The following is a 12241-nucleotide window of genomic DNA, read 5'->3' as shown; positions in this document are numbered from 1 at the left end:
CCTCAAGAATACAGGAACACTTTTAATATGTTACACAAGTAAAGTTTATAGGGCTTGCTCTCCAATTTCAGTTATCCTAATGTTGTGGAATATTTCAAATGCCTCATTACTTGCACTCTGTGGAAAGAAGAGTAGCTTCTCTCTGCTCTATAATGAGGCCTGAAGCTTATTAGACCAATGTGCATTGAATTTGAAAGGGCCAATGCTTTCCCTTTCTTTTCCTTATAGCAGAGAAGGCTTGGGTCCTAATCACAAAAACACAGAGCCACATCATTACACTTGACGAAACTAACGGGGATAATCCTGAAGTCCATTTATGGTGTTATGTATATAATTGAATTTAATTACTCTTGCACTTTAACATATCACAATGTCTGTGGCATTACTTTCAAGTGATGGTGTACATATGTATGATCTCTCAGTTGCCCTGAAATGGCCATATGAATCACAGTGTTCCTTAACCAAGTCTAATGTGAGAAGTGTTGCTAATGCAGAGTCTCCCCGTGGTCTAGCCCTGTGTTGTCAGTGTGTGCCACTACCACTGGGAAGGCTAAACGGATTAACAAATGCTCAACTCACTGCATCTTCACTGTTAGCTAGGATTGAAAGAAGTAAACACTTTAAGCATGGCTATATAAAAATTTAAAATTTAAAAGTTAGGGCAATGATCTTTTGTGTTTTTTTTGTGTTTAAATGTTAGAAATATGCAATAATCCAAGCAGGGACAATGTCAGCTTCATTCTTCTGTCCTCAATATAAAGAAGCCTGAGGAAGGTCGCAAGACCGAAACGTTGCTCAATAAAATGCTCTGAACCAGCAAGTGGCAGTGTGCGGATGTCCCTCCTTTCACTTCATCTGTCCTCAATATTGAAATGGAATGGTTAGGTTTGGGATTGATGGGTTCAGTGTGCTAAAACCATTAGCTACCATATGGTCCTACTGTATATATACCATATAATGGATGGGCTCATATCCTTTTTCTCACACCTGGAAGACACTGAGCGATGTATGATGCATCAATAGCATGTTGCATTAGTAGCAGGACCATGCACAGACTCTGGGGAGGGCTGTCGCTATAGGATAAAGGGCACGGGGCCACCCAACATAAGTAGAGATTGGCATTTTAGACCGAGTGTGGTGCTAGAGGACTGGCCATTTGATCACTTAAAGGATTAGGGTTCATCCTCTGGGGAGCATGCATTTCTTCAGCAAGTTGCATAGCAATCCATCCGCCCAGTCGATTTTTTCATTTATTTTGCAAACGTGTACAAATGTCATGGATCACCAAAATCATCAGGTTCCATCCTCCGCAGAGCATGGAGGTGCACTGCACATTCTATGTCAATTCATGCAGTAGTATTCAGGATAACTTGTGTGGGCATAAGACACACAATGGAAGCTATAGCAAGTTCACACATGAGGGTGTAACATGCATGAGACAGACGTTCTAGGCATGTCATAAGACCAGAATTGTCGGGAGGGAAAACGTGGGTCTCTGCCAATGAACGGATCAAATGATTTCCTGAAAATCTGTACTTCATGTTGGCAAATGCTGGTTGACTGCTCCTGAAATCCTAACCATAACCCAGCAAAATAAATGTGGCCATCATCAGGGCTGCACACTTTACACTTACAGGATATAGGATATGTTATGCCAGAGTTAAAACATTGTCTATATCTGCCCAGTGCCCAGCCATTCAGGGCGTTTTCACAAATAATATTATAATATTATTCTTCACAACGATCCACCCGCCGATCGCTTTGAAAAAAGCAGTATAGTCTTGTAGAGTCGGGGGGGGGGGGGGGGGGGGGGGGGGGGGGATTTGCCGCCACAATAATCGGTTCCATAGCTATCTTTTTCAAACAGTGTATTACATTTTACACTGAAACACTTGAATGATTTGGAAAAAAATATAAATGAAATATTATGGTTCGATTTCTGTCAAATATGTCCTTACTGCTACAATTCTACCATGCCAAGTTTCTCTTCTCTGACTTTCCAAAAGGGTTGTTCAGAGTGATACAGCATAATGTTATTTATTACTGCCACCAACCAGTCAGGACATTTTCTTTACTGCTATCTGCTTCTGGCCTTCTGTGTGCTTGCAAGAGTGGAAATGGAATCCATAGTACTCTCAATACATCAAGAAAATAGTCCTCTTGCCGAGGGTATCAAATTCACAAGGGCCATACTGACAAATCCAGTCAAAATAATACCACATAAAGAATTGGACATTCAATTATTAATTGTTTTCAACTTTAAATGCCGGTTACCATAGGGAAATGCACAAAATAAGAAAAAGAAAAGCTGTGTTATGGTATTTTGAACTGGAAGTGTTAAACGCCCATGTTAATTCTACTACGGGTCACGGCTGTGTTTTAGCGAGTGATCCATTGATATGGTTAGCGGCAGCTCAAGTTAATGTTTTATTAAGCTCTGAACATCATACTTTATCCCATTATGAGCCCTAAAAGCACTTTCACACGCGTGAACGGAGGATTTGGAATTCTGGCTGTTTCTACCATGGATGCTAGTGTGACTAGCGACGGAAGCTAAAATAAGGTAAACATAAGTAAATAAATAAACCAAGCCCACTACGTGTCACATCGCAATGCGATGCAAGCTTGTAGATCGGCTATTTTCAAATATCCAATGTATAGGGTTAAAGCAGTTAAACTGAATTTTATGCTATATTAACTAATGTATTAATTTAAATGTATGGATGGAGGGATTACACCGAATCACTGGCCTTGGAACACCTTGGGATCCCCTAGGAGGAAGTTACCAATGTTGTTCTGGAGAGGGAAATCTGGAGCTCTATGGTGGAGCTGTTGCCCACACGACCCGACTACGGATAAGCGGTTGAAGATGGATGGATGGATAGATGAACACATTTCCCAGGACCCCTCCCCCCGCAAAGACCCCTTTGAGAACCACTGCTATACCATACAGTTTCTCTTAACTTAGACAGATCTATACTAACTTATGAAAACGTTTCTCAAGTACCATATCTCTAAAGCAAGTTCCCTAACAAGTTGCACACAGTGCAACCGTTGCAATATAACAAAATGATGCCAAACACTGCAGACAAAAATCTAAGCTTACCCTGGCACGTGCAAGTTAAAGACTGTGTGGGAGAGAAGAGAGTTCATGAAGGTAATGACCCTGAACTAAATTACTCAAGTGTTCATTATGTATTTAAATGCTTGTCAGTCTGCCAAACATCAGTTCAGATTTAACTACATTTCGAGGTTTGAGTTATCCAATATCCACATGAACCCTGTATACTTAGTTGACTGGAGTGACGGAGTCCCCCAGGTTTCTATACTAGGCCCCCTCCTGTTTCCCAAATTTTCACCCCCAGAATAGGGACGTATGGGTTTTATAGTTGCTAAGAGGGTAAGGTTAGAGTAGTTGAAATGCAGCTGTTTCACAATCTTCCCTTTGTATTTAGGGTTTCTTCTGTTCCAATATCATCTGTTCCCCCAACCCCTCCCCCTTTATCATACAACAGCTGTGGGTGTGGCTTCAGTTCAGGTGGATCACCACCCATCACCACCCACCAGGCAAACCAGGCATATACCGTACTTAATAAACTGGTGGGCGTGTCCACATGACATTTTAACACTAGAAACATTTTTGAAAAAAATCCATCTTTAAGTTTGCTAGTATCAGTAGTATTAGTGAATTAGAAACCCAGCTGTTAAAAATAAATGTGTATGTTATGAACTATGAAGTATGAAGTAATGTAGATGCAATATTTAGACTTAGGCTATAGACTTTCACGATCCAAAGGGGGAAAAAAGCAACCATTGCAGGCATGTTCTTATACAAAGAGCAGAGTAAGCTTACATTGAGTCAGTTTAACCACTTCTGCAATAACCGTAGCAATATACTATAGGCTATATGCATTACAACGCATTCCTGGATGGTATTCTTTCTGACACTGTTGCTTAACTGCAGACGGTCTGGATTTTCTGTGCAGTCACCATGCCCTATATTCCTGCGGGTATCACTTGACAAGGTCACTGGGCTGATTGATGCTAGCCTCCAGAGTCCTTCTCTGTGTTCAGGTTCAACTCGGATCTCCATTTCAGTGGTGCTAGAGAGAAGAGGGCTTGGGAGAGTCTATGGGGACCAGAGGAACACTAACACCCCCATGGAATTTATATTTCATAGCCATTAAGGTGGGATTCTATACTGTACTCAGGCACAGCTCGCATTTGAGTGTGACACAAATGTATGCAACCTCCCACCAGGAGAGGGAAATTTGCTCAACAAACGAGCTGAGAGGCAATGGAATTTACATGACTTCATGCTCACTGCATTTGAACTCTTGTACTGTATCTACAATCACACGGACACAAACTATACATCATGCGACCACGGAAGCGGTTCCATCTTGCAAGACATATTTGTCACACTATTACGTTTTTCTGACCTAAAAAACAGTAATACTTATACTGTACCGGTATATGAAAATAGCCTGTTGCAAACCCTAAATAAATTGTCCACCCTTAAGGTCTGTGTGTTGGTTAAAAAAAATTTAACCAATGAAAAGAATTTAAAAGTACTTTGACAAAAACCTCCACAAAAACCTCCACAGCTGGATATTTTTTCATTTCCTGAAAAAATTACATTTTAGAGTTAGGCGGTTTCTTCCAGACAGCAGGTCTGGAAGAAAGTTTAGGAATTATTTATTTCTTGCAAAACTGGTGACAAACTTTGAAGTATCATTCTTACATTATGCCTTGAAAATGGGGCCTTTGATATCGTCTTCACCAGATTATACTTTACTATTAACAATGAGGCTCGTCTTACGCCAACATATTAGAACCTGGTGATATATTTTCATTACACTGAATAGCTGCATAATAGCCATACTGATAATTTCTAACTATGTATAAATAGCCCAGTGGGTGGTGAACAAGGGAGTGTGCTAAATTGATGTAGCATGCACTCACTATGCTCCTTATAGGAACAATTTATGTCTCAGCCCAAAGTATGGTAATACCTGTGGTTTGCTGGTTACTGAGATAATTTATATGAGGTAATCTGACAATTTCACATTTACAGTCAATTCTGGAGCAGGTGAACTCTAAGAAGGATCTTTCCATGCTTAGAAAAGGCACTTTTCAGTTGTTACTTGTTGTTACTTGTTTTCTTGGTGTATCATAAAAACGTGCCGTGCCCGTGAGCCCAATTGATACATTGTCCTATGATGGTGTCCCACATCGGAAATAGCCAATCTACAGTACAACCGTTACCTCACGATGCGTTGCGGATGTGCTGCATTGTGATCTTGTAGCTCGGCTAATTTTGGCATGCGACACTGTCGTAATAAGACTGAATTAAGCTTTATAACTAAGAAGAACAGTGTGGCTCCTTTTGAGTTTGAAATATGAGCTACGTAGCACCATCCAGGTAATTCATGAGGTTACAGAAGGTCAGAAAAAAGGACTGATAAAGTGCAGAGGAAAATCTAATTGAATATGTCTATCCAAGCAAATGCTAAGATATAACACCCTGGCCTTGATTAAAAATGTCCTGTATAAAGCACCTTCATCTGAGCTTCAGTAATGAGTTAATAACACATCATTATGAACCATATCGCGTGACAGAAAAGCTCCACGTTAATTACACTTTTCAATGAGGTCTCAGCATCACCAATTTGTTCATGAAGGACACGTGTTGATGCATTTCGTCCGCTAAGATGATAGTGACCGCAGTGTTTCTCAAATAATTTTATTACCACATTCTATAATTAGGATCAAAGCGTAATGCATAAAGGTTAATTTGTACTACGTGAACTTATGAAGTTGCTTTTGCTTTTTTTTAATAAGGCTCTGTGGTTTCAAATCTCTAGTGGTGCAATCAGCTGACCTTCAGGTCTTTGTGATTATATTACTTTTGTCAGTGGCGGTGTAGTCCTATTGTAAAAAATATGATTCAACACAAGGAGGAATCTCCTACAATTATAATCTAATTTTTAATTGCCAGGTGTTAAATGCTTACATGATGTGGACTAGCTGTGTGTTGCTTTTGGAAACTAATGACGCAGAAAATTGATTTTATTTGAAAAGATAACGAGAGTCAATCCACTGGCAGCTAAGTTCAATATCCTATATACAGAAGCTGACCCAGGTACAGTACGCATGCTGTATCCTAAATAAATTATATCAGCAATCTGAAATGTAGTCAAAATCGGTTCCCAATCACACGGTTGTCAAGTGTGGTGAATTCCACCCAGTTACAAAAGCAGGGATTTCCTATATGTAGTATATTCACTGAACACTACCCATAATGTTCAAACAATTAATCTGGTTATAAAGTACTCCTTAAATAACACCAAAACTGGGATTGACTAACTATTTGTATTTTTACAAGACTCTCAAAAAATAAACGTATAAATATTTTTTCTTTCAATATTTTTCAAAAATGTTTACCAAATATAAAGTCTTACCAAAAAGAGCAGATGTACAAGCACACAATAACCAACGCTAAAATCTGAAATGATACAGATGCTGCTGTGCAGGGACAGAGGGGTGAGAGCATGGTGACGTGTCATTGAACCGCACACAGAGTCTTAACCGGTCATATAGTCAGAATAATGGATTGTCGTTTAATTTACCTTGAACAATGAGATGTACTTTAGTGGACTTGGGTGTCTTGTTTGTGAGGATGGAGCAGACGTAGGGTCCCTCATCGTGGACGTCCACATTCTGGATTATGATGCTGTATTCCGTCACCGCGGTGTTCTCCATCATCACCACGCGAGGGTCCAGGGACCATTTCTCGTTGCCCGCAAACAGAATGGTGGTCCGGTTCAACCACGCCACACGTGACACCAGGCTGTCCACGCTGCATCTGGTAGGAGGAAGATACAATAAAAATAGGTCACTGTTTAATATTTAACCCTGGCGTCCCTTTTTGGGGGAGAACTTTCACAAAAACAAATGCATTTTTGATGTATTCAAAAGTAGTAGATAGGGAGGGAGGGAGGGCTGTCACAATCATGGCATTTTAAATACTTGATGATTAATTGTCACAAAACTAATTGTGATTAACAATTTAATTGTGATTTTTGGCATTCAACATGGGAAAAGTGATTAGCCTTTTAGGCTACATAAACATCAGAACGTTCAGAAACTGTTGACAAAAACAAAGAGAAAAGGTTTTCGGTAACATGTGTCACCACATATTCTCCTCACTCTCGTGAGATAAAGGCTATGTTTAAAAAGCACTGGCATATTTTAACCTCTGACCCTGAATTATCGTCATTGTTTAAGTACCCTCCCCTGTTTTCTTTTTTAAAAGACCAGCTTGTACATTCTGACTTTCAGTCCCCTAAGGTTTCACTCAGACGGGTGCAGTACTTAGTTTAGACAGTATTTGGTTTAGACTAGTCATTGGTTAGACCAGTCATTAGTCCTACAACTACAACCTATCTCAAACCCTCACCCTAAACCTAACCTCCCACGGGGCAGCACACCTAAAGCTAACCTTAACCCATGTCTAACCAATGACTAGTCTAAACTAAGTATGCACCCCACTCAGACAGACCTTATTGAGTCCTCTGCCACAGGGCAATGTGCCCATGTGGCAATACACACAAGACTGTGGCAAGAAGTTCAAGATTTACAGCATTATAACTTGTGTCTCAACCCATGTGGTATACTATACATGATCAGATGTCCCTGTGGTTTAGCATATATCTACTAGACAGTTAAAACAGAGAATAAGAGCTCTATTCGAAGAAATGACCGTGAATATCCTGTTGCCATTCATTTCAATGATCTTAACCCATTTAGGCCTGACGTCGAAATAAATAAAAAAGTCTTCTGAAAGAATATAATTTTTCAAAAATAGCAGACCTACAAACGTGCCACCGAGTGACACGCTATGAGCTTGTAGATCAGTTATTTTTCAATAGCTAAAGCATAACATAATGCTAACACCAAAAGGGGTTCCCGTCCTTCTCTAGAACGTTTGCTGCTCTGCCAGGACCTATACGCACCTGCTGTAAATTTAAACCGGGTGTGTGGAAGTCATCTCTCGAATAGTCTACTCTACGTAAACAAGAATTGCACAGATATTGTGCAACACAGATATTGTGCAATAATTGAAATATGCAATATGAAATTATAAAAATTAAAACAATGTGTCCCATTGCAATAGAAAACTATGTAATTATTGTGACAAGCCTGCATTAACCCTGGCATCCCTATTGAGTGGGAAACAATATGTATTTTCTTTTTATAGCAGTTCTACTGTACACACTCCCAACGCTCACTGTGAGCTTGGAGATGGTCATGATTCATGTCTTGTTGCAACAAAAAAAAAGCCAACCAAAGAAGTTTTAGAACAAATAGGTCAACCTGTCTTACTCTCAATAGATTTTCAAACTGAAGCCCTGTCTGAGATTGGTTTCTGAAAGTGGTTTCTAGAAGATGACATAGCTAACATGATATTCACTGCTTGAAGCTATATACTGTAGATAAGAGCAAGATAGAGTCTCAGAGTAATCAACAAACACAAATAAAATAAAAAATCTTACACTACCCACATGGCCAACATACTGCATAACCCTTAAGCCCAGACCACATCGGGTCGGGACAAAACGTTTTTTAAGGTAAACCACACCAATGCAACTCAAGTTGTATTGGCATGGTTTACCTTAAAATCCGTTTTGTCCAGACCTGACCCTTTGGTGTGGTTTTGACTTTATACATTACATAGACATAGAGTGGTGACATACTGTATAGCACAACCCTTATTATGCATGGCCACTGTCCATTTTACCACAATCCACTAGACAAGACACTACTATGTTTCCCCAATATGGAGACACTTGAATTTATTTCAGCATCTATTCTAAAAGTGACCGCAAACCAATCAAAGCTGAAATTACAGGACTTTCTCTGTGGAGAGGACTAATGCGGCCAGGACAATCGGGAAATAAATTAGTCCCTACCTGGTAAAAATATTACATTTGTATAGTTTTCTTTCTAAGAGGTTTGGTGGATTCAAATATGTGCAGGAAATGTGCAGTACACTATGCAGAACAGCTACAAGAACAAAACATACAATAAATATTTACACCCCCATTTACCTTACTATTTTAATCCCAGCTTCAACACATTTGCCATGTGCATGTTGCTAAAACACCTATATTAATTTATTCACAGTTAGGATTTGTTAAGATCACGTCATAGGATTTCTCAGAACATATTTTGGGCAAGTGGCGCTGTGAACAATGAACATTCAGAGAGCCACAATGAATTTTAAAATGTCCAACAGTACTTAACACACTGGTCATGAAAGCCCAAAGCCTATGTCTTTGTACCCAAGCTTTGTTTAAATCCACAGCACAGAGAGTCTCCCACACAGATGAAGGACTTCAGCCTCAAGGGTCACATGGCTAGACAGTACGCAGTTTCAGCCAGGGCATGTTCTACACCAGTGGTTCCCAAACATGGGTCATACATATCCCTCTCTCCCCATTTTTTCAGTTTCCTAATTATAATTTTGATTTCAACAGATTTTCTTTAAATAGGCCTACAATAAAAAATAAATAAATAAAATGTTCCAAAATGTATATTTGTTGGAAGAAATTCCATATAATTTTAAATAAAATAAGGGGGAGGCGTCATAAGCCGGCATGTGGCATGAAGACAGTTAATGCATGCATACATTTAAAGAATTTGTGAAAATAGCAGATCTACAAGCTCGCAATAGTCTGATTAGTATCACGTGAGAAGCAGTCTGGAGTGGGCGGGGTCTATGGTCGGCTATACCAGAACACTCGCCTCAAAACAACAGCAAACTCGATCTGAAACGGTCTCTACCTGGTATTCCTAAACCAAACCTCAGTAAAACTATGCATAACCCTAGACTAATTTCTAACCTTATCCTCAGTAAAACAAATACAAGAACCCCACCACCGAGCGGTCAGCGTGCGGTCTGCATAAAACAATTAGGGCGAGGGCGTTTTGAGGCGAGCATTCTGGTTACCCCATGGTCTGGACTCTGGAGCCAGGCCAAGCTCGCAACGCTCTGTGAACTCAACTTGTTTCACTAGTTTGGGTCCCGGGAGACATTTCTGGATCTCAAGCCTGTTGTACACAGGCCTAGCTAGCATAAAAGGTGGCCTACAGTATAAACAAAATATTCTGCACACAGATTTTCAAATGAATAGACTACTTTCATGGTATTTATTTGTCTAAAATGTGTCTTTCTTTCTTGAGTAAAGACAGTGAAGAGAGACAGGAAAGCAAAGACAGAAGTTGCTGAAAAGCTTGGCAGCCACCCTCAACATCAAAATAGGGGCATTGCAGATATGTGGTTGGTGTGCTAAAAGCAATCATCAGTGCATCTCAGCACATCACATGTTGATGAGTTTAAGTGAGGATTTCAGACACTTTTTTTCGTCTATCTTATTTTGGATTTGTATACTGAGAAACAAAGAACATTCATGATAGCACTGAATAGAGTGAGTGAATGGACACATATTTTTAGCCTGTATTTTTTGTCAGTAAGAAGAAGATTATCTGAGTACAAATCTCTATATTCTCTTGGCAACGAATTTCATTGAGAACAATTAAGGCGGGAAGTGTATTTCGAAGTGTTGAGTTTTTAATCAGTGAACTTTAATTGTGACCGCAGGTCGCATTTACTATGAAAACGTCCCCATACTGTAGATGGTCTCGTGACATCATCAGGGATGGTGATCCCTTGCTGTCGCAATTTAGCCCATATTTAGAGATCCCTGATGTCATCAATATTGACCGGCAACTCTACATCGGACCTCAAACCCTTAGATCTCCATATATGGATGTCAGAACTTGTTCTGACATTCCATATGATATCCATAAGATATCCTTCCTCTTCGATGTCTCCCTTTTGACTGATACCTGTCCATTCAAACTCTAGACGGTCCCAAAGTTAATAGTGCAGAGTTCTCAACAGGCCCGAAATTTAAGGCCCAGCCCTACCTGGGCCCTCATCACACCCTGTACACTTAAGAGAATGTCCCCGCTACCACCCTTAGATCTCCATATACGGAGCTGACCTGTTCTGAACAGAATTCATTCCATGTTGATCTGACCCCCCATGCCAAAGCGCCAGAGCTCGCCCAGCAGTCTGCCGTCGAGTAGAAAACATTTATTGGATTGAACACTAAAGTGAATTACCTTCATGTCTTGATATCTTCCCTTAGGCTTTAATCAAGCATTGGTTGATCAGTATATGATTTTCTTTCTTCCTTTTTAATGTGAATGTATATCTGCAAAAATTAAGTCAGTGGTGCCCAACTTTGTGTCTACAAGCTCACAAAGTGTACAGTAACGGGGAATTAATGTCTCTTGCATTCATCTCAAGGGAAGAAGAACGTTAACAGTAATAATAAAACAAAAGAAAAAAACAGGATTCGCCCCTCATCCTGACTACTACAGACCATGGCCTGAGATCAGTCAGGTCAGACATTGTGCGCCTGTGGTGTAGTATATGTGTTCGGGATAGGAATTGAGAATATGGAATTATAGCTAAAATGTGCTGGCTGTGGCTTATCTAAGATTGTTGTTCCTGCATTAGAAGCCGAAGAGAAGGAAAAACAATTTCCCCCGACTGAACAAGGCTAAAAAGTACTCCGTTATCGATGGGAGACACGGATTGTTCTTAAGGGTTGGGTGAGCAACAAACACAGACACCTCACTTCTACTGATGGCTGTGTACACACCGGATTAAACCTATAATATAGGTATAGTGGACTGGATGCGTATACTGTATACTGTAGTATTATTAATTTGCAGTAGATCCATTCTAATGGGCCCTTGTGTCTTGTGTAACATATACATCTCCATTAAAGTGTTTGCTGTGACAGGGCATTGGTAGGCCTACAGCCAAATTGTACTGAGGTCTGCTCTTACAGAGTGCTTTCATGCGAGATATTTAGTACTCAGTTTTGACAGGGTTTTCTCCAACTAAGGGACCTTGCTGACAAGATGGCACATCAAGGTCTTCAACCTCTATATCATAATCCAGACAGTTTTCAAAGAGGGTACATTTCTGAGTATTTGGGGACTGTCCAACAATGGGTGACACTGTCAAAAACTATTCTCCCATAACATGGGAGAATAATAGAACATGTCGTGTCACAATTTATGTACTTTTCTCAATTACACCACATGGCAAAGGGCTTTTTGCAGTCTGTCTTCTATACCAGTGGTTTTCAACCAGTGG

The 12241-nt window shown here is 40.0% G+C and overlaps 1 protein-coding gene across 2 annotated transcripts in view; it reads right to left on the bottom strand.

The window, feature by feature from the left end:
* opcml (opioid binding protein/cell adhesion molecule-like) overlaps positions 1–12241 on the bottom strand; it is a 252494-nt gene that overhangs the window by 65602 nt on the left and 174651 nt on the right. For both annotated transcript variants that reach the window (XM_080780138.1, XM_080780137.1), the window contains one exon: positions 6633–6868. In XM_080780138.1, coding sequence (XP_080636264.1) covers positions 6633–6868 — 236 coding nt within the window. The remainder of the gene's footprint in view (positions 1–6632; positions 6869–12241) is intronic.

This window comes from Protomyctophum bolini (genome assembly GCF_963924005.1).
Source record: "Protomyctophum bolini genome assembly, chromosome: 13".
Lineage (NCBI taxonomy): Eukaryota > Metazoa > Chordata > Actinopteri > Myctophiformes > Myctophidae > Protomyctophum > Protomyctophum bolini.
This window is presented reverse-complemented; position numbering and strand designations above follow the sequence as displayed.